Source organism: Leopardus geoffroyi, chromosome C1 (assembly GCF_018350155.1).
Source record: "Leopardus geoffroyi isolate Oge1 chromosome C1, O.geoffroyi_Oge1_pat1.0, whole genome shotgun sequence".
Classification (NCBI taxonomy): domain Eukaryota; kingdom Metazoa; phylum Chordata; class Mammalia; order Carnivora; family Felidae; genus Leopardus; species Leopardus geoffroyi.
Genome location: NC_059328.1, coordinates 63,384,511 through 63,408,000, shown reverse-complemented (window position 1 = coordinate 63,408,000; position 23,490 = coordinate 63,384,511). Strand labels below are relative to the sequence as shown.

The 23,490-nt window shown below is 36.0% G+C and overlaps 1 protein-coding gene and 1 long non-coding RNA gene across 2 annotated transcripts in view; one reads left to right on the top strand and one right to left on the bottom strand.

Moving 5' to 3' along the window:
- Window positions 1-23,490, bottom strand: part of MSH4 (mutS homolog 4) — an 85,701-nt gene that overhangs the window by 27,518 nt on the left and 34,693 nt on the right. The window contains exons 9-11 of the mRNA XM_045477890.1: window positions 9,145-9,219; window positions 4,385-4,449; window positions 2,847-3,016 (exon numbers count right to left, since the gene is read on the bottom strand). Of these exons, the coding sequence (XP_045333846.1) occupies window positions 2,847-3,016; window positions 4,385-4,449; window positions 9,145-9,219 (310 nt within the window). The remainder of the gene's footprint in view (window positions 1-2,846; window positions 3,017-4,384; window positions 4,450-9,144; window positions 9,220-23,490) is intronic.
- Window positions 16,809-23,490, top strand: part of LOC123598086 — a 45,573-nt gene continuing 38,891 nt past the window's right edge. Inside the window, exons 1-2 of the long non-coding RNA XR_006712384.1 lie at window positions 16,809-17,389; window positions 19,241-19,414. This is a non-coding gene — a long non-coding RNA (uncharacterized LOC123598086). The remainder of the gene's footprint in view (window positions 17,390-19,240; window positions 19,415-23,490) is intronic.

Sequence of the window (23,490 nt, the reverse complement as noted above, 5' to 3'; positions counted from 1 at the left end):
ATTTCTTCACTGGATTATTTTTTGAGTGGGGAGTTTTATAAGTTCTTTACAGATTTTGGATACCAACCCTTTATTTGATATGTCATTTGTAAATATCTTCTCCCATTCCATAGGTTACCTTTTAGTTTTGTCGATTGTTTCCTTTGCTATCCAGAAGACTTTTATCTTGATGAGGTCCCAAAAGTTCATTTTTGCTTTTGTTCCCTTGCCTCTGGAGACCTCTGTAGTAAGAAGTTGCTGCAGCCAAGGTCAAAGAGGTCGTTGCTTGTTTTCTCCTCTAGGATTTTGGTGGTTTCTTGTCTTACATTTAGGTCTTTCATTCATTTTGAATTTATTTTTGTGTATGGTTTAAGAAAGTGGTCCAAGTTCATTCTTCTGCATGTCACTGTCCAGTTTTCCCAACACTATTTGCTAAAGAGACTCTTTTTTCCATTCGATACTCTTTCCTGCTTTGTTGAAGATTAGTTGGCCACACATTTGTGGGTACATTTCTGGGTTCTCTAGTCTGTTCCATTGATCTATGTGTCTGTTTTTATGACAGTACTGTACTGTCTTAATGATTACAGCATTGTAATACATCTTGAAGTCCAGGATTGTGATGCCTCCAGGTTTGGTTTTCAACATTACTTTGGCTATTTGGGGCCTTTTCTGGTTCCATACAAATTTTAGAATGACTTGTTCTAGTTCTATGAAGAATACTGGTGTTATTTTGATAGGGATTACATTGAATGTGTAGATTGCTTTGGACACTATCAACATTTTAACAATATTTGTTCTTCCAACCCATGAGCATAGGATGTTTTCCATTTCTTTGTGTCCTCTTCAACTTCTTCTATAAGCTTTCTATAGTTTTCAGCTTTTATCTCTTTGATTAGGTTTATTCCTACATATTGTATGGTTTTCGGTGCAATTGTAAATGGGATCAATTCCTTTATTTCTCTTTCTGCTGCTTCATTATTAGTGTATATAAATGCAACCTATTTCTGTACACTGATTTTATATCCTGTGACTTTGCTAGATTTATGTATCAATTTTAGCAGTTTTGGGTGGAATTTTTTGGGTTTTCACATAAAGTATCACGTCACCTGCAAATAGCAAAAGTTTGACTTCTTCCTTGCTGATTTGGATGCATTTTGTTTCTGTGTGTTGCCGGATTGCTGACACTAGGACTTCCAACACTATGTTGAACAACAGTGGTGAGAGTGGACATTCCTGTCATGTTCCTGACCTTAGGGGGAAAGCTCTCAGTTTTTCCATTGAGGATGTTATTAGCAGTGAGTCTTCTGTATATGGCCTTTATGACCTTGAGGTATGTTCCTTTTATCCCTGCTTTCTTGAGGGTTTTCATCAAGAAAGAGTGCTGTATTTTTTCAAACGCTTTTTCTGCATCTAGTGACAGGATCATGTAGTTCTTATCCTTTCTTTCATTAATGTGATGTATCATGTTGATTGATTTGCAGATACTGAACCACCCCTATAGCCCAGGAATAAATCCCACTTGATCATGGTAAATAATTCTTTTAATGTATTGCTAGATTCAGTTTGCTCTATCTCATTGAGAACTTTTGCATCCATGTTCATCAGGGACATTAGTCTGTAATTCTCCTTTGTGGAGGGGTCTTTGGTTTTGGAATCAAGGTAATGCTGGGCTTGTATATTTTTAACTTGATGACCATTAATGCTTTGAACATTACTTGTGAAAATTGACATCTTTATTCCTCAAAAATAGTTCCTCCCAACAAATTTCTTGCTCTTCTCAGTCATACAACCACTCTCAGGCTAGAAAAATTCAATCAGCACCAATAGCTACATTTCCCTTTACCATGGCTATACCTACTCAATGATTAACTTGTAATTTCTTCCTTCACCTTTTGCATTTCTCTCTTCTCATATACATTGCTATCACTCTAATTTGTTAACTTGTAATAGTTTAAAATGGCCTCCCTGTCTCCATCGTTTCATCCAAACTCCCAGCCTTCAAAGACTAAATTCTGGTACCTTAGTTTTGTCAAGGAATGCCCTATTCCATCCTAAAAAATTGCCTTCCTTATCCCTTGAGATTTCCTTAGCTTTTGTCATTTGGTCTGTACCACTACCAGTAGATGGAATTCCTTTCTTGGCTATGCTATCTCCTAAAACATTCCCATCCTCTATGCTTCCATATCCAGTCACTCTCTTGACCCCTCTAACTTGTTATATTTTTCTCATATATCTTATACCCTTGTGATATTATATGATCTATGTGGCTGATATACGTATCTCTATGTATACCTATTATACACAAACATGTGTGTGTGTGTGTGTTTCTTTATTGTCTGTCTCCACTACTATAATATAATCTCCATGAGGACCAGGACTTTGTCTTGTTTACTATGTAGTCCTAGTACCCCAAACAGAATTTTTCTATATTTATAAGAAACTCCACAAATTTGCTTACTGAATTACTGTACTTGCTCAAATGCCACCTCTTCTAGACAAATATAGCTCTTCCTCTGAAACCACTTCATACTGACAGCCTGCTCTTTTCATGTAATTTATACACAGTGTTATATGAAGGTAAACAAACATCTCCTGATTTTCAGGTAACTCTAAGTTTGAAGAAAATCTATATTTAAGTTTGAAGAAAAGAACAGACATATTATAACACTTAAAGATATTTACTTTCATAATCATATTTTAATATATTTTAAATGATAATATGTGTTAGCCTTATCTGTTTTGGTAACAAAAATTTAATTAAAAATATGTATGGCTAGTTATCACCAGCAGAAAAGCACATCATGGCCTAAAAAGGTTTAATTTCTAAAAAAAAAAAACAGAAAAATATGCTGAAGTAACTAAATTACCTGCTATGTCATCTACAATCTCTGTATATGTTCTTCTAGCAATGTCAAGAAATTCATTTATGTTGGATCTCACTGCATAGCACTTCTGAGTCCTCATGTTCAGGCATCCTTTCATGTATCTTGCATCATCATTAATTATGGTTTTAATCTTTTCAAGTATGATTCCAAACCTAAAAAAGAATATTAAAGGCAATTAAGTCAAACAATTATTTTAATTTATAATCTGAGTCACAGTTAATGATATATTTTCTTGAAATAATTTCAAATGTAACAAGTAATATATTTTCTTGAAATGTGTTAAAAATGTTTTTGAAAATAAAACATACACACATGTAAGTTAGAACTGTGGCTATATCAATTTTAAAATATTTTGTTAATCAAGATCAGTCTTTTAAAGTAACAGGAAGTGGGGGCGCCTGGGTGGCTCAATAGGTTGAGCGTTCGACTTCATCTCAGGTCATGATCTCGCGGTTTGTGAGTTTGAGTCCCAGGTCGGGCTCTGTGCTGACAGCTCGGAGCCTGGAGCCTGCTTCAGATTCTGTCTGTCTGTCTGTCTGTCTGTCTCTCTCTCTCTCCCTGTCTCTGCCTCTCCCCCACTCACACACTGTCTCTCTCTCCTTCAAAAATAAATAAACATTAAAAAAAAAAAATAACAGGAAGCCACCAAGAATAATTCTACAACTGTTAATAAAAAGCTCTCCCAAATTATTTACATTGACTATGCCTATGAGTATAAAATATGTCCACTAAGAACTGTTATTCTGGCTTCATGTTCATTGACTCAATAAACATTTACTTATACCATGTATCAATCAATGTGTCAGGTGCACAGATTCAAAGAATTAAATGCATGGTCCATGCCCTCAGCTGGCAGCACTAAACACATACTGTAAGACAGTGCAACAGAACCTCACAATAATCAGTAATTAACTGCAGTGATCATGCAAACCAAAAGTCTGATAACATCTATTTTCCTAACCTTTTGTTTTACTCTGTTCTGTATTTTATTTGTAATTCTGTTTTATTATTAACTTCAATTTGTGACTCACAAAAGATGTGAATCCTGAATCAATAAAATAACAGTTCTTACTATCACAAGTCTTTTTGGTCAAGAATCAAGGTACCATTGCTAAAAACAATATTAAAATTAAACTGTATTTAGATCTTATTCAACATTTATATCTACTATTTTTTGGTTACATTGGGCCTTTTTGGTTTACAAAAGAATATATTTTCATATTTGCAAGTCTTTCCATGTAGAATGGCTAAAAAAATTATTAAAATTGTGTATGATTTCAATTTTTAATAACATTCCAATCTTCCATTAACAAAAATACTCAACGCGCTGTTTCCTTATTTATGGGTATTTATAAGATGTAATGTATAATTAGAACTTTGATGAATAGCTTAAAGGTACTGTTAACCAGATTTCAAGTAATTGCTCTATAGATTACAATAAGAGTCTTTAACATCAGTTATGATCAGCAAGAAAGGAGTAATTAGCATGGATATTTTATTAACAGCTGAGTGACAAAGACCTCTTATCTTCTAAGGAACCACAGTAAGCTCTTAATAAAGGTGTGTTACAGTTCTTCAGAGCAATCTGTTAAAAAATAAAATAAAGATAATTAAAAATAATGAATTATGACACTATTCAAACATATCATTTTATATGTTTACAACTTTACAGTTTACCAAGGGTTTTCTTGACTTTCTGGCTTCATCTTCTCATGTGTGTACCCATAGTAGATAATTTAGGTATGTGGGTGAGGATAAATGGTATCTTTCTTATTTTCAGATAAAGAACACCTGGCTAATAAAGGGGATATACTGCTTTACTATTATGACTTTAATTTTTCTTATCTGTCAACTAATTGTTAGCATTCAAGTACTTTTTAGAGGTAGGTACTTAAATAGCTATCACTGTATATTTATTTTTTTTTAATTTATTTTTGAGAGGGAGGGCATGTGCACAAGCAGGGGAGGGGCAAAAAGAGACAGAGGGAATCCCAAGCAGGCTCTGCACTGTTAGGGTACAGCTAGATGCCATCACTGGGCTTGATCTCCCCAATAGTGAGATCCTGGCCTGATGAGAAATCAAGAGTCAGACACTTAACTGACTGAGCCACCCAGGCACCCACTATCATTGTACATTTAGAGTACTCTACATATAATTCTAAAATCTGCGTTTTAAATATGCATTAAACTAAAAAAGTGCTTTACATATTTATAAATAGAGCAATTTCTCCATTCTTTCTAATTTTTTTAATGTTTATTTTTGAGAGAGAGAGAGAAAGAGAGAGAGTGTGTGTGTGTGTGAGTGGGGGAGGGACAGAGAGAGAGAGAGACAGAGAGAGACACAGAATCTGTTAACAGGCTCCAGGCTCTGAGCTGTCAGTACAGAACCAGATGCGAGGCTGGAACTTGGGAATGGCGAGATCATGACCTGAGCCGAAGTCAGACACTTAACTGACTGAGCTATCCAGGCACCCCAGAATTCTCCATTATTATATGGAAAAAGCAGGGATCTAATTTTGCTTAATGGAAACTGTAAGTGGTCACTATGTGAATAAACAGAAAAAAGAAGAAAACATAGTTAACCTGACTTTTACCTATTTTAGTTTGCTATAAGGCAACGGCAGTAATAACTTTTGCTTATGAATAGAAAATATTTAAATACTTTCAAAAACTGCAAAACTCATAAAAGCATAAAGAAAAACATTTAAATAACTTCTACCATTCTTCCAAATAAATAATCGAAACATGATGGTATATTTCCTGTCACTTCTTCAAATAAAAAATCATTATATCATTGCATACTCCTTTTCTCCCCTACTTAATACTGCAACACAAGCATTAGAAACTTTTAATAAGGGGCACCTGGGTGGCTCAGTTGGTTAAGGGCCAACTTCAGCTCAGGTCATGATCTCAGGTTGTGAGTTCGAGCCCCACGTCAGGGTCTGTGCTGGGGTCTTCCTTTCTCTCTGCCCCTCCCCTGCTCATATTCTGTCTCTCTCTCTCAAAAATAAATGTTAAAAAAAGAGAAACTTTTAATAGTATAAATTTTTAATAAGTCATATTTCACCCTCTAGAAAAGTCTCTTCCCTTAATTCTGGAGTTGTATGCTACTTATAATTTCTCACTAATATAAATAATGCTGCAATGACCATAACTGGGCATAAATCTTGGTCAATATTTCTTAGGAGTTCTTTTGCACAGATTTCTAGTAGTATAACAGCATCAAAAGATAGATGTTGAAAAACTTCCTTGTGAAGTATGTACAATTTGTACTCCTACCAGCTGTCTATGAAGCTGTATGTTTTACTATTCTCTCATTAGCAGTAAGTTGTATCCATTAAAGGAAAAATAAACCTTTGTTTTTTTAATATATAAAAAATGACTTTAATTTGTATTTCTTTGACTAATATTGAGGTTGAATATTTTTGGTACTATTTATTAACCCCTTTGATTTCCATTTTAGGAGCATTTTGCATATTTCTATTGGTATTCCAGTATTCTCTTATGCAATTACATGAGTTTTATGACAGAAAGTAATATTTTGTCTGTTATAAATTTTTCCTATTTTTACACCATGAAAAGTTTTTATTTTATTTTTTTAAATATGAAATTTATTGTTAAATTGGTTTCCATACAACACCCAGTGCTCATCCCAACAGGTGCCCCCCTCAATACCCATCACCCACCCTCCCCTCCCTCCTACCCCCCAACAACCTTCAGTTGGTTCTCAGTTTTTAAGAGTCTCTTATGATTTGCCTCCCTCTCTAACTTTTTTTTTCTCCTTCCCCACCCCCATTGTCTTCTGTTAAGTTTCTCAGGATCCACATAAGAGTGAACACATATGGTATCTGTCTTTCTCTGCCTGGCTTATTTCACTTAGCAAATCACTCTCCAGTTCCATCCACTTTGCTACAAAAGGCTATATTTCATTCTTTCTCATTGCCACATAGTATTCCATTGTGTATATAAACCACAATTTCTTTATCCATTCATCAGTTGATAGACATTTAGGTGCTTTCCATAATTTGGCTATTGTTGAAAGTGCTGCTATAAACATTGGGATACAAGTGCCCCTATGCATCAGCACTCCTGTATCCCTTGGGTCAATTCCTAGCAGTGCTATTGCTGGGTCATAGGGTAGATCTATTTTGAATTTTTTGAGGAACCTCCACGCTGTTTTCCAGAGCGGCTGCACCAGTTTGTATTCCCACCAACAGTGCAAGAGGGTTCCCGTTTCTCCACATCCTCTCTAGCATCTATAGTCTCCTGACTTGTTCATTTTAGCCACTCTGACTGGCATGAGGTGATATCTCAGTGTGGTTTTGATTTGTATTTCCCTGATGAGGAGTGATGTTGAGCATCTTTTCATGTGCCTGTTGGCCATCTGGATGTCTTCTTTAGAGAAGTGTCTATTCGTGTCTTCTGCCCATTTCTTCACTGGATTATTTGTTTTTCGGGTGTGGAGTTTGGTGAGTTCTTTATAGATTTTGGATACTAGCCCTTTGTCCGATATGTCATTTGCAAATATCTTTTCCCATTCTGTCGGTTGCCTTTTAGTTTTGTTGACTGTTTCCTTTGCAGTGAGGAAGCTTTTTTCTTCATGAGGTCCCAATAGTTCATTTTTGCTTTTAATTCCCTTGTGTTTGGGGATGTGTCAAGTAAGAAATTGCTGCGGCTGAGGTCAGAGAGGTTTTCTGCTTTCTCCTCTAGGGTTTTGATGGTTTCGTGTCTCACATTCAGGTCATTTATCCATTTTGAGTTTATTTTTGTGAATGGTGTAAGAAAGTTGTCTAGTTTCATTCTTCTGCATGTTGCTGTCCAGCTCTCCCAGCACCATTTGTTAAAGAGACTGTTTCCTAATTTTCTTTGGCCTTTACTTTGCTTTTGACATGTCAAAGCTTAAAATTTGTGTTTTATCAAATCTATCAAGGGGCGCCTGGGTGGCGCAGTCGGTTAAGCGTCCGACTTCAGCCAGGTCACGATCTCGCGGTCCGGGAGTTCGAGCCCCGCGTCAGGCTCTGGGCTGATGGCTCAGAGCCTGGAGCCTGTGTCCGATTCTGTGTCTCCCTCTCTCTCTGCCCCTCCCCCGTTCATGCTCTATCTCTCTCTGTCCCAAAAATAAATAAACGTTGAAAAAAAAAAAATAAAAATCTATCAATTGTGGGGGATGATTTATTATACTTCTTTCATTCTAAGAAAGATGGCAACATTTTTTAAACCTTTTGCCAAATTGTTTTCATTATATAGTATTTATTAGAATGAACTCTATAACAAAATTCTTCCACATTTTCCATTATTTTTTCTTTAAAAAAGCAGTTCTTCTTTGTCACCTTAATTTTTAAAAATGTTTTGCACAGGGTTGCCTGGCTGGCTCAGCTGGTAAAGCATGAGACTCCTGAACTGAGGGTTGTGCATTTGAGCCCCACACTGGGTGTAGAGATTATTTAAATAAATATATGTTTAAAAACAAGTTTTGCACATTTTAGTATTTAAAATATAGTATTTATAAAAAAATCACATCAGAGGTACTTCAAGTAAGAGTTAGAAATAAATACTAAAATCAAGTGAACAGGATATTTATATAGTCTCAAAGTATCTCTCCATAGATTAATAACTTCACATTGAATTGATCAAAGTTCATATCACCAGAATGTGGAATGGTATCACGTGCCTCCTGATGTGATGTACTAAGAAAGGTACAACTTTTCCCAAAGAGTATTACTGCTGAATATGTACAAGCTAAATTTAATCATGAGAAAATAACCATACACACAAATTGAGGAATATTCTATAAACAACTGCCACTCTTTAGAATGTTAATATCATGACAAAGAAAGGATGAGAAACTTTTAATTTAAAAAGGTATAAAGAAACATGACATTAAATACAATGCATGGTCCTGGGGTTGACCCTGTATCAAGAAAAAAATCCATTAAAAATATTATTAAAACAATTAGAAAATTTTGAACATATTGTACACATAATAGTATTGGATCAATGTTAAATATCCTAATTTTTTTAATTACACCATGTTTATTGAAGAAAACATCTTTGTTCTCAGAGATATACACTTTAGTATTTAGGTACTGTAATTTTCAAATAGTTCAGTAAGAGTAATGATAAGTATAATAATTGGTAGTGTCTGTTGTGTAAGGAGAGAATATGGAAATTTATTATACTATTCTTGCAACTTTATCTAAATTTGAAATTATCTGGAGACAAAAAGTTTTTTTAAAAACTGATGCTAGACATGTTTTGTACAATATACAGCTAAAGTTACCTTTAAAGGATCCACAAGTTCCAAGGTATGTTTTAGGTATATTAAATTTGTTATCTTTGATTCAGCTGCATTAACCTATTAAGATAAATGTGGACACCATAAATACACAATACAAGAATGGGTTTTCCTCTTGAATATTCTACACTGATCATATTCATACATTTTTATATATGAACCTACTCAGCATAGACAATATAGACGATAGTTACAATTACTGACCCATCATAAGCCTAGTGCACTAGTTTCCAGAAAGCCTGACAATGAGGAGAGTTCATCTCATTGTGTCCAACTTTCATTTCTACTTCAGCCCTTTGGGTCCAGCTTAACCTACAGTAGTGACAGGAGATACAGTTCAACCCTGAACGGTACCAAGAGACTAAGATTAACTGAAAAAGACACAAAGGGTATTTGTGGCAAGATGATATTTGAAAAGCTTCATCCAAACCTCCCTGATACAGAATGACAAATTTCCCTCACTGGTTCCTGTTTGTGCAAGTAAAACAATTTCCGTAATTCTAGTTGTCCAAATTAATTATAGTTTTTCAAGGTAAAGCAATATTAGCATTCAAAATTTTATAAATGAACTTTTTATAAATCAAATTATACTATCCCTAGAACCAAACAGTGGTACTAAACCTGGGGAAATGAAGAATTTTTTCTGAATGGACAAATGTGCCAATACAGACAAGGGGTTTCCGGATATCACATTATGATATAATGTACTTGATATAGCACTGTTTCTTTTTGTAGTCTTCTGACCTATATCTTTATTGCACAATACCTGGACTGTTCAATGACCATAAGAGCCAATTAAGAAGAAATACCAAAATAAATGTTATTAGCCCCAAAACAAGTTACCTCATGCTCAGAAGATTAAAAATAAGTAATAGTCACCAAACAGAAGACAACTTTCATCCCTATTACCAAAGGAGAATATCTTCCAAAAATACCAATTTGCCCTTGAAGAACAAGGTAGAAGGATTAACTCTAATGAATATCAGATTATAATAAAGTTAGAGCAATTAAAAAAAAACTGTGGCATTAGCACAAGGACAGAGAGAAGGACCAATGGGACAGAGTCTAGAAATAGACCCAAACATATGATTTAACCCAAGCATTTGACTTATGACAAAGGCTGACTATAGAGTAATGGGGAAATGATAGTCTTTTCTATAAATGATACCAACAAGATTATGAATCTGTATGAAAAAAAAGGAAATGTGGCCCCCTTCCTCAAACCACATAGAAATAGCAATTCCAAATGGATTACAGAGCTAAATACAAAAAAGTGAAACAATAAAACATCTGGAATATATGAAAGAAGAATTTCTTTACTACCTTGGGTGTTCTAACTAAGTTATTTAAGTTTCTTTATTTTAAGGGAGAGAAAGTGTGTGCATGTGGGAGAGGAGCAGAAAGGGAGAGAATCGCAAGCAGGCTCTACACTGTGAGCACAAAGCTAGACACAGAGGTCAGTCTCACAAACCATGAGATCATGACCTGAGCTAAAGAGTCAGATGCTTAAATGACTGAGCCACCCAGGCACCGTTTTTTTTTTTTTTTAAGTTTGTCAACTTTTAGAAATTTTATAATTGATGATTTGACATACATTAATCACAGGGCCAACTAATGGCCAAAGTTGCCTATATCTCTCCCATGGTCTGGTTTTTGTGGGTGCACAGAAATCATATTACAAACCCTACAACCACAAACTCCAACATTTGTGTTTTTACTTTCTACCTAATAGGGGACATTTCCACCTAACAATTTCTCACTCCTGTAGTAATAAAGGCTTTTGTGATATTGTCCCCTCATTCCTTTGGCTCCTGACCAACACTGGTACTTCTCCATGTGACCCCATGTTGCAAGCTCCCCTCTCTCAGAAATCGTAAGTAATAAAAATCTTCTTTTAATAACATCAGCCTATGTCATCACTTAGTCATCTCCATAAATTAAAATCCCACGGGTACAGTCAAGACATTGGGGTAAGTAAAGACTTCTTATGCAGGATACAACAACCACTATAAAGGAAAGAGCATAAACTAGGATCTACATTTAAATTAAGAACTTCTAATAAGTCACGCAAAGAAAGTCAACAAAGATCTCACTGATATGTGGAATCTAAAAACAAAGAAAAAACCAAGTTCATAGACACAGAATAGACGAGGGGCTGCCAGAGGCAGGGGGTGGGCAAAATGGAAGAAGGAGGTCAAAGGCACAAACCTCCAGTTGTAAACTAAATAAGTCATGAGGATGTAATGGACAGCATGGTGACTATAGTTAATAATACTCCTGCATATTTGGGGCACCTGGGTGGCTCTGTCGGTTAAGCGGCTGACTTAGGCTCGGGTCATGATCTCGCGGTCCGTGAGTTCAAGCCCCGCATCGGGCTCTGTGCTGACAGCTCAGAGCCTGGAGCCTGCTTCAGATTCTGTGTCTCCCTCTCTCTGACCCTCCCCCATTCATGCTCTGTCTCTCTCTGTCTCAAAAATAAATAAACGTTAAAAAAATAATAATTGAACAGTGATTCTAAGAAGTACAGGCAAGAGAGTAGGGAAGAGCAGCAATACGGGATACACTGCTGATCATGATATCGCTACATGGCACCGTGGCTCAATCCTGGAGACCATTCAGAGATGGTGTACAGTAAGCTTCAGAAGCTATCTCCAGAGGTAAGGAAAATGACATATTTATTAACCAACTCCTGTTTGGTATTGGTTAAGATCTATTGCTGGGCAACCACTCCCTGATTACCCTCAAGTTTCTCATGTGGCTAAAGAAAGTCCTCAGGCAGTGAGTTTCAGTTGTTTGTAGTAAGAAGACTTCCTTGTACAAAAGTGAACGCCAAGGGGATATGGGTGGCACAGCAACAATATCTACTCTACAACACTGGGTAAAAAAGTCAGTGAAATGGGAAAAGATTTGTGCAACACACAAAAACAACCAAGGAATCATAAAAGCTCTACAAATCCCAAAAAAAGATAACCCAGAATCGGCAAGAGACATTCTCAAAAGAAGATATTCAAATGGTCAATATACAAATGAAAGGATGTTCAACCTCATTAACAGAAAAATGCAAATTAAGAACACAATGAAATACCACTAGCTACCAATCACTATGGCTAAAATTTTTAAACTGATAATATTAGGTTTGGGGGAGGAGTAATGGGAATTCACATACACTGCTAATAGGAGTATAAATTGATACGATCATTCTGAAAAACATCTTCATTATCTACTCAAGTTGAAGATATGCATTCCTCATGACTCAGAAATTCCACTCCAAACTATGTGCCCAATAAAAATATGTGCACAATTATATAAGGAAATATTTACAATATTGTTTAGCAATATTATTTGTAATTTCCAGAAACTGTCAACAACTCAAAATTCCAACAGTGAAGGGGTGCCAGGGTGGCTCAGTTGGTTGAGCATCTGGCTTCAGCTCAGGTCATGATCTCACAGTTTGTGGGTTCGAGCCCCGCATCAGGCTCTGTGCTGACAGCTTGCTCAGAGCCTGCATCCTGCTTCAGATTCTGTGTCTCCTTCTCTCTCTCTCTGCCCCTCCCCTGCTCATGCTCTGTCTCTCTCTCTCAAAAATAAATAAATGTTAAAAAAATTTTTTTTAAATAAAAAAAATTTAAAAATTCCAACAGTGAAATAAATAATGGCATATTCATACAGTGAAAGATTACATAGCAATAGAAATAAATGAGCTATATATAAATGCAACAACATAGTTAAATCTCACAAACATAATGTTGGCCAAACAAAGCCACATATAAAAAATGCACACGAATGTTTCCTTATATGTGAAGTTTTTTAAAATAATGGGTAAAACTAGATTAGAAAGAAAAGCAAGAACACCATTACAAAAAAGTAGTTTCTTTTTGGAGGGAGGGAGAGAATAATGAACCGAAAGAAGCAAAACTGGAGTTTTTTTATTTATTTATTTATTTTTTCAACGTTTATTTATTTTTGGGACAGAGAGAGACAGAGCATGAACGGGGGAGGGGCAGAGAGAGAGGGAGACACAGAATCGGAAACAGGCTCCAGGCTCTGAGCCATCAGCCCGGAGCCCGACGCGGGGCTCGAACTCACGGACCGCGAGATCGTGACCTGGCTGAAGTCGGACGCCCAACCGACTGCGCCACCCAGGCGCCCCAAAACTGGAGTTTTTAAAGTAATGGCAAAACACCTATCTCTTTACCTGAGTGGTCATTACGTGGATGTTCACTTTGGCAATGCTTGAAGGCATTTTTGGTTGTTACAACCGGAGAGATTCTATTAGCAGTGGGTAGAAGCCAAGGTTACTGCTAAACATCCTAGAACACATGGGACAGGAAAAGAATTATCCAGCCCAAAATGTCTATCATGCCTAGGTTGAGAAATTCTGCTGTAGAGGAGCTCTTACTACAAGCATACAGATACTCTTACACTTTCATATCACTGATGCTTTCTTCCCTGTTTGTTCCTTCTCTGTATCCCTCTCTAATCTCTCTACACTTTGCTGGCTTCTAGGAAGTAAGCTGCCATGAATCCTACAGTTGCAAGAAACTAAATATTGCCAACACCACAAGAGTGGGTACATAGATCCTTCCCTAGTTGAGTACTCCACGTGAGTATTCCACCTTGGATGACATCTTAACTGCATGCTGAGAGACCCTAAGCAGAGAATCAAGCTAGAATGTACATAGACTTCTGATTCACAGGAACTTTGAGATAATAAATATGTGCAGTTTTAAGCCACTATGGTCATGGTAATTTGTTATGCAGCAATAGACAACTAATTCAGGGTCTCTTTACAACTTTCTTCTTCAAAGCTGACAAGAGAGAGAATCTCTTCACGGGGAATTAGGAGCTAATTCTCTACTGGCCTTTTGCATTTTTGCCTATCTTCTGAGCAAAGACACTGACTGCCTTTGTTCTGGACAGTCTTTTCAAAGATGTTTGTATAGTGAGTAGTTTTGAAAGATACAGTGTCTCCTTCTAAAGCAAAGGGTGAGTTTGTTTACAGTCTCAGAAGATTAAAAGGATATCTCCTCCAGAACAGTAGGCAAAATACTTATTGCTCATTATAAAAGATCCAGGTTCCCTAATCTCTGAAATTCTCCCCTGTATAACACACTGCATGTGCAGGGGTCACCTGGCTCTCTTCACTTCAGCCAGTGGGAAATGGAGTTTGGGGAATCAGTCTAAGAAAATGCTAATACTCTAGCTACTGCTTGTTCTAAATACTAAAGTCCTGTCTCTCTGACCCAGGAGTCTTGTATCTTCTGTCAGCATCTACCAAATTGGCAGGCCAACTTGTTAGCTTGCAAGTAGGTTAGAATATAATATCCCTTAGAGTTTCTGATAATACTATGCTGTAATTGTTTTTTTTTACCCCAATTTCCACTGGATTATAAATTCCTTTGGATTAGAGACTAACTTCTTATTGGATCCCTAGAACTTGTTGCAATGCTTAGTAAAATAACTTGTTGAATAAGTTTTTAAAAAGCAATGTACTGTACTAGATATTCTATATGGCAGCCTAACGTCAGTGGGAAAAATATTAAAAGTTATTCAAAATAAAGCAAAGATATTTGGATAAGAACTTGGAAAAACTTGCTTTTTTTGTTTTTTAAAAGGGTGTAAATAGTCCCCTTTTTAAATTAAGTGAGTTCTATGCCCAATGTGGGGTTTGAATTCACAACCCTGAGTTCAAGAGTCACATGCTCTGATGGAGCCAGCCAGGCACCCCAGAAAAACTTCTTTAATATCAAAATTTTCAAATGTTGGAGGAAGTATTTTGGATGTTTAAAATGGAAAATACGAGCATTCTTTATGCAATACATTGAAAGTAAGGTTATAAATATTATATAGAAAGAAAAGACATTCAGGTTAATCAAAATAAGAAATTTAAGTTTCATTCTCAGGGAATACTGATGATCCAGAAAACACCATTTTCTAAAATCAATATTCTTAAGAAGAAAGTATAAGAACTCATCTTAGGCAAATAATTCCACACTGGAATTTTCAGAGAAAATTTAGTTCGTTTAGAAGTTTAAGATAATCATATAATTCAGCCAATGGAAGATTTAGTTCATTCACAAGTTTTGGCAAATCATGCAATTTAACCAGCACAAGTCTGAACTAATTTAGTAAATATTGTGTTTAATTAAGATATACATGCTTATATCAAATGAGGAAAGAGCTTAATTTAAAGTATATCTCCAGATGGTTAAGAAAAAAAAAACAGCAACTAAGAAACAGTATAAGGAATACTGAAATTCATGAATCATGTATGAAGTCAATATATTGCTTAGGGTTCCTCAAAAATTAGTAAATCTGAAAAGTATTTTAAAGGCTTCCACAAAGGACTGATGTGCTGATTAGGAAAATATTTACAGCTAGGACCAGTACCTCCAAAACTAAAAAGGATGGAAAGTAACACCGATCCTTAAAAATCTTATGGAAGTAGCTATTGATTTTCTTTTCTGGACAGGAAAAAAGGAGTCCAGATTCTCAGCTTACATAATTACCTTAAATCTTCCCCAAATGACTTTCCTAAAGTCTGAAAGTCAAACTGATTACAGATGCTGGGTAGCTAATCAAAGATATTTATGAGAGAGCTAGTTGGCCAAACTAACATTCCCTTCTTAATATTACCAGAAACAGTCTAATGCAAAATAAAACAAAACGAAAACATGTATGTTACTAATTCTTATAGCTAGTGACACTAAATTATGAGGCTGTATGACTCTATAATACTATATATTACATGAGTTAACAACAAAAAGACTGCTCTTAGGTATAATCTGAGGATTTTTTCCTATAAAAAAAATGAAATGAAGCCTTAGTTTATATACTGTGATGGGTTGAATTGTGTCCCCCCAAAAATATTTGTCAAAGTCTTAACACTCAGTACTTCAAAATGTGATCTTATTTGCAAACAGGGCCATTGTACAGGCAATGAGTTAAGATGATATCATACTGTAGTAGGGTAGACTCTTAATTCAATATGACTGGTTACATGTAAAAGACAGCCACGTGAAGACACACAGGGAGACTGCCATGTGACAAGGAAGGGAGAGACTGCAGTTATGCAGCAGAAAGCCAAAGAGCAATAAAGACTGCCAACAAACCACCAAAAGCTAGGAAGAGGCAAGAAAGGATTCCCCTATAGGTTTCAGAGGAAATATGGCCCAGCCTGTTGACATCTTGATTTCAGACTTCCAGCCTCCAGAACTGTGAGGCAATATATTTATCTTGTCTCAAGCCATACAGTGACTAGTATTTTGTTTCAGAAGCCATAGGGAGCTAGTAAACATACTAATTATCAGTATAGAGTGGCCAGTATCAGTAGTATAGAGTGTCCTATTCCTATGCTGCATTGCATTTTTCTGTGTAAAACATGTCATTCATAAGTAAAACTGTTTCTCAAATTAAGATATTTTTTATTTGAAAATATCACCCAAGGCAGTGGAATCTGGCAAAAGATCATAAAGGCTCTCTATGTTTATATTCATAACTGATTGTTCATTTTAAGTCTCTGAAAGTCCTAAAATATTTAACAGCTCCAAAAAGACAGCTAAACAAGTAAAAAAAAAAGAGGTGTGTGTGTGTTGGGGGGGGGGGGAGAGAGAGAGAGAATAAAAGGTTAATGACACACACTAGCAAAAGTATATCCAAAAGTAAAATGAAGAACCTTCCCTGTATATTAAGAAATAATTTTATTTTATATGAACACTGTGTTTTAATATTAGTTTTCAGGGTCCAAACAGGAAGAAGAGAGCATCCCTGGTATGGGAGAAGCAAAGCCAGAACAAAGTAAGAATGGAGAGGTGGTACAGCACAGAAGGAGAAGGAAGGTACCATAATGGAGGGCTGCCCAGCACAGAGTATATGAACCTGAACAAGGTCAAGAGGGTATCCACACAAGGGGAGAGAAGGCAGCCTGGTGTAGTAAAACCTATGGAAAGTCTCTGTGTAGGAGGGCATTTTAATACAGAGTATCAGAACCCGAGAGAGGTGAGATGGAGAAGGATGGTTTAGTAGAGAATGCTAGAACACAGGCAACAATGAGGATGACATCATAGGACAGAGAGTGGCAGCAGTCAGAGACTGGTCACATAGATGGGTCAAATATGCTAATATATTAAGGATACTGAGAGCCAGATTTCTCATTGTCAGAGAAGGGAGTTACTAATATTGAAGTAGAGAAAACGAATATGAACCTTGGGATGTCAAACTGAAATTGGAGGTATTGTTGTGAACTGATAGTTTTCAATTGTACAGATGGATATAGAAATAAATATAGAGGTAAATGTGTATATATTTATACATTTACTCATATATGTATACTTATTCCCTATTCATGAGAAGGCTTGGGAGCAGTGACACCCCAAAAGTAAAGACTGCCCAGTGCCCAGATCTTGATTTCTAAATGTCATAGCCCATTAAAATGAACCAGAGCTCCTGGGGGAACTGGCTAACTCAAAGGCTAGGCAGAGAAAGTACAAAAAAAGCCTGGTTCATTTTCTTGAGTCAAAAAGTGATAAAGGGCTCAAAGAATGATGGGTGTATTTCCAAAGGACTTAGACACCAATTAAAAGGGGCTTGTGCTAGTCAAATCTAAAACAATTTGAGATTCAAAATAAATATTGATAGTAATATTGACTGTAAAGGATTATAACCAATTTAATATGAAACCATGAATCCACAGAGATTAAATACAATGAACATTTGATAATAGGATATTTACATAGTCTCAAAGTACCTCCCCAGAGAATACTTTTAATTACATAAGGAAAATAGTAATTTTATAGTGGAGAAGCAAAAAAAAACCCCTTCAATCAAGTACACAAAGTTATCATCATCATAATGGAACAAATCAAAATCATGAGCCATCTAATAAGATGTCATAAGAACACTGCCTCATTTCTGTGATATTCCTACCAAAGATACATTACCTGAATCTAATAATGAGGAAACATCAGATAAACCCAAACTGAAAAATAATAACAGACCTGTAATTTTCAAATGTCAAGGTCATAACTGAAGCCTAAATAGACAAAAAACTAAAGGTAATTTTCTGCATCTCAACTGAATCCTTTTCCTGTGAAAGGACATTATCAGCACAATTAGCAAAACTTGAATTGGGCCTGAGAATTAAAGGTATTATCACTGTTAATTTCCTTACTTTGAAGATTTATTGTGGTTGACTAGAAGAATATCCTTGTTTATAAGAAATACTAATGTATTTGGCAGTGATAAAACATCATGTCAGCAAGTTACTCTTTTTTTTTTTATTTTTTTAAACATTTATTTATTTTTGAGACAGAGAGAGAGAGCACATGAACAGGGGAGGGTCAGAGAAAGAGGGAGACATAGAATCTGAAACAGGCTCCAGGCTCTGAGCTGTCAGCACAGAGCCTGACGCGGGGCTCGAACCCACAGACCACGAGATCATGACTTGAGCCGAAGCCGGACGCTTAACCGACTGAGCCACCCAGGCGCCCCAGCAAGTTACTCTTAAAATTAAAAAAAAAAAAAAGAGGGGCACCTGGGTGGCGCAGTCGGTTAAGCGTCCGGCTTCAGCCAGGTCACAATCTCGCGGTCCGTGAGTTCGAGCCCCGCGTCAGGCTCTGGGCTGCTGGCTCAGAGCCTGGAGCCTGTTTCCAATTCTGTGTCTCCCTCTCTCTCTGCCCCTCCCCCGTTCATGCTCTGTCTCTCTCTGTCCCAAAAATGAATAAACGTTGAAAAAAAAATTAAAAAAAAAAAAAATTAAAAAAAAAGAGAAGTTTTTTGTAATGTATTTGCAAGTTTTCTGAAGGTTTGAGATTTTAATTTTTATTTTTTTAAATAAACCTTTTTTTAAAAGGTTGAAACCTTTTAAAGATCTTACATGCTACCAGAGAATGGAGGGGGCAAAGTCAGGAAATCTCAATGGTTTCACCTTGTCAATAGGAACATTATAAGCTACAAGGCAGTGGAGAAGTACCTCCCAATTCTGAAGGAAAATTATTTCCTGGATAGAATTTGATTTTCAGCTATCAGTCAATTATGAGAGAATAATAAAACATTTCAGAAATGCAGTCTCATTCTTTTTCAGAATGTGCTCTAGAGAATGTGCTCTACAAAAAAGGAGAGAGTAAGCCAAATCAGAAGACAACCTGGGACACAAAAAAACGAGATTCAACACAGGAGAGACAGAAAAATGCTGAAGAGAAACCTGGGGCCACAGCTGTAGACTAAACAGAGGGGCAACCAGTCCAGATTGGAACAGGTCAGAAACCAAAGAGAGAGGCATCTTCAAGGTGTTGAAACTGATTATCTATAGTGAATAAATATACTGAGAGCATATTTTAAATCTGCTGAGAGGATACTGAGATACTTGATGCAAATATTTATGCCTGAGTTAGTGAAAGCATACAGTAAAACATACAAATAGAAAAAAGTTATTCATTCTGAGGAAAAAACATGTAAAAAGTAATGCAAGCTCAACTGTGTAGCATAGATACTCATATTAATTTTTATCTACTAAGATTATGTTGTAACCCTACTGGGTGATGAGAGGTAAGGAAGTGTCCATGTTTATGAGAAAATAAAGAGTTAAAGATTCATCCTTCTGCCAGGAAGTTAACATGTAATGTCAAAGGATATCATCAAGAAAGTAAAAAAACAACCTAAAGAATGATAGAGAACATTTGCAAACCATATATTCAATAAGGGCCTTATATCTGAAATATATAAAGAACTCTTATAACTCAATAATAAGATAAAGAACCCAATTAAAAATTAGAAAAGGATATAAATAAACATTTCTCCAAGGAAGATATGCAAATGGCCAATAAGCACATGAAAAGAGGCTCGACATCATTAATCATCAGGGAAATGCAAATAAAAAACACTAGATATTACTTCACACCCACAAGGATGGCTACAATCAAAAAGTCAGATAATAACAAGTGTTGCCAAGGATGTGGAGACATCAGAACCTCATAGACTCACTGGTGGGAATGCAAAATCATACAGTAATTTTGGAAAACAGTCTGGCAGTTCCTTAAACAGAGTTATCATATGACCCAGCAATTCTGCCCCTAGGTATATATCCAAGATAAATGAAAACTTATATGCACACAAAACTTGTACATAAATATTCATAATATATTCATAATAATCAAAAGTGGAAACTCAAATGAGTAGACATTTGATGAATAGACAAATGAAATGTGCCATATCTATACAATGGAATATTATTTGTCAATAAAAATAATCAAGTACTCATATATGCTACAGTATGAATTAACCTGAAAACACCATGCTAGGTAAAAAAAAAAAAAGCCAGTCACAAAAGACTACACATTGTAGGATTCCATTTATATGAAATGTCCGGAATCGCCAAATCCATAGAGACAGATAGTAGACTAGTAAAAGTCAGGAACTGGGGGGTTGGAGGAAAAGGTTGGGGGGAATGGGAAGTGATTGCTAATGGGTACAGGGTTGCTTTATAGGGTGATGAACATGTTCTAAAATTGACTGTAGTGATTGTGGTACAACTGTGTGAACATACTAAAAATGACTGAATTTTAAACTTTAAATGGGTGAAGTATATGCTTTGAGAATTTTATCTTAATAAAGTTATGTTTTAAAAAATAATGAACCACAGGATATATGTACAAGTAAAATGGATGACAACAGCCCAATGGGAAGGAAAGGGGAATTGCAGCACACTACTGTAAAATTCTTTTCTTTTTATTTCAGCTTTATTGAGGAATAATTAATAAATAAAATTGTAAAATATTTAAAGTGTACATTGTGGTTATTTGATACTCATATACATTGCAAAGATTCCCCCCAATTAATTAACTAACATATCCATCTCCTCAATATTTTTTTGGTGGGAAGAACTTTTAAGTTCTACGCTCTTAGCAAATATCAATTATACAAGACAGTGTTACCAACTATAGTCACCATGCTTAACATTAGATCCTCAAACCTCATTCATGTTATAGTTGAAAGTCTGTACCATTTACCAACTTCTCCCTATTTCCCCCCACACTCCAGTCCCTGGCAACCACTCTTCTATCCTCTGTTTGTAGGAGTTTGGTATTTTTGTGTGTGTGTATGTGCATTATACATGTATGCATGTACCCACGTATGCACAAATGTATATACGTATTCATATTTCACTTGTAACTGATACAATGCATTTAAATTTCACATATAACTAATACTATGTAGTATATATCTCTTTCTGGCTTATTTCACTTAGCATAATGTCCTCAAGGTCAATTCATGTTGTTGCAAGCGGCAAGATTTCCTTCTTTTTCGTGGCTACATAATATTCTACTGCCTGTGTGTGTGTGTGTGTGTGTGTGTGTGTGCACGTGTTGCATTTTCTCTATCTATTCATGTATCAGTGAACACTTAGGTTGTTTCTGTATCTTGACAATTGTGAATAATGCTGCAATGATCTCTTTGAGATCTTTTTTTCATTTTCTCTAGATATATACTTAAAAGTGGGATTGCTGGATCATATGGTAGTGCTATTTTTAACTTTCTGAAGAACTTCCATATTGTTTTCCACATAGGCTGTACCAATTTACATTCCCACCAACAGTGCACAAGGTTTCCCTTTTCTCTGCATCCTCATCATCACTTGTTACCTCTTGTTTTTTGTTTTTTGGGTTTTTTTGATGACAGCCATTCTAACAGGTGAATATCCCACTATTGTGTTAATTTGCATTTTCCTGATGATTATTGATGTTGAGCACCTTTTCTTTACAAAATTTTTTTTTGATGTTTATTTATTTTTGAGAGAGAGAGAGACAGAGTGCAAGTGGGAGAAGGAGACACAGCAGCCGAAGCAGGTTCCAGACTCTGAGCTGTCAGCACAGAACCCGATGCAGGGCTTGAACCCACAAACTGTATGACCTGAGCCAAAGTTATATGTTTATCTGACTGTACCACCCAGGTGCCCCAACCACCTTTTCATATATCTGTTGGCTATTTGTATGTCTGCTTTGGAAGAATACCTATTTAGTTCTGCCCATTTTAAAATCAGATTGTTTTCTTGCTATTGAGTTGTAGGAGTTTTTTACACATTTTGAATAATATCTCATCAGATATGGTTTGCAAATATGTTCTCCAATTCTGTAGGTGCCGTTTCATTTTGTTGATCATTTCTTTTGCTGTGAAAAGATTTTTAGTTTGTTTGTTTTTGCTTTTGTTGCCAATATTGTATGGTTCTTACCATATGTGAGGTGATGTTACATTATTTGAAGTAGACTGAATTTAGCTAAAGATGTGTAAGTCCTAAAGCAACCCATGAAATATAAAAATAATGAGTTCTATATAATCAAGCAACAAAGGACATAAAATGGGGTCATAAAAAATACTCAATCCAGTAGAAGGCAGAAAAAAGGAAAAAGGGAACAGATGAGATAAATGGACAAAGAAGTACCATCATGGCAGATTTACTCAAAACATATCAATAATCTCACTAAGCATAAATGGAATAAACCCCAATTAAAAATAATATATTCTCTGTATACAAAAAGCAAGACCCAAATATATATTGTCTACAAGAAATCCACTTTAAATATAAAGACACAACTAAGTTAAAAGCATAAGAATGGTAAAAGCTATACCACGTTAACATGTCAAAAGAAAGCTGGAGGGGTGCCTGGGTGGCTCGGTCAGTCGAGCTTCCAACTCTTGATTTCAGCTCAGATCATCCTAGAGTCATGGGATCGAACCTTGTGCTAGGCTCAGCACTGAGCATGAAACCTGCTTGAGATTCCCTCTCTCCCTCTGTCCCTCTCCCCTGCATGGTCTCTCTCTAAAAATAAAATAAAATTAAGTTAAATTAAAATTAAAATTAAATTAAAAGCTGGAGTGGATATATTAATATTAAACACAGTAGGTTTCAGAGCAAAAACATATTATGAAGGAAAAAGAGGGTTATTTTATAATGATAAAGCAGTCAACTCATCAAGAAGACATAGCAAGAGAAGGGAGGATGAACTAAGCTGGCATCATAGCTGGAGGGCCCTAGGCTTGCTTTGTCCCTCAAACACAGCTACTTAACTATCAAATCATTCTGAATCCTCAAGAAATTGATCTGAGGTATGATAGAACATACTGCACAACTAGAGGGAGAGAAGAGGCCACACTGAGGAAGGTAGGAAGTGTGGAGCCGTAGTTTTGGGGAAAAATGGACCACAGGGGGCTGCGGAGGGGAGGGAGCCCCTGTCACAGAAAAAGGTGAGAGACAGTGGAATGCACAGGGATAAACACAAGAACATTTCCCCAAAACCACTGGCTGGGAAAACAAGAGGGGCTAAATTTTGTGACCTT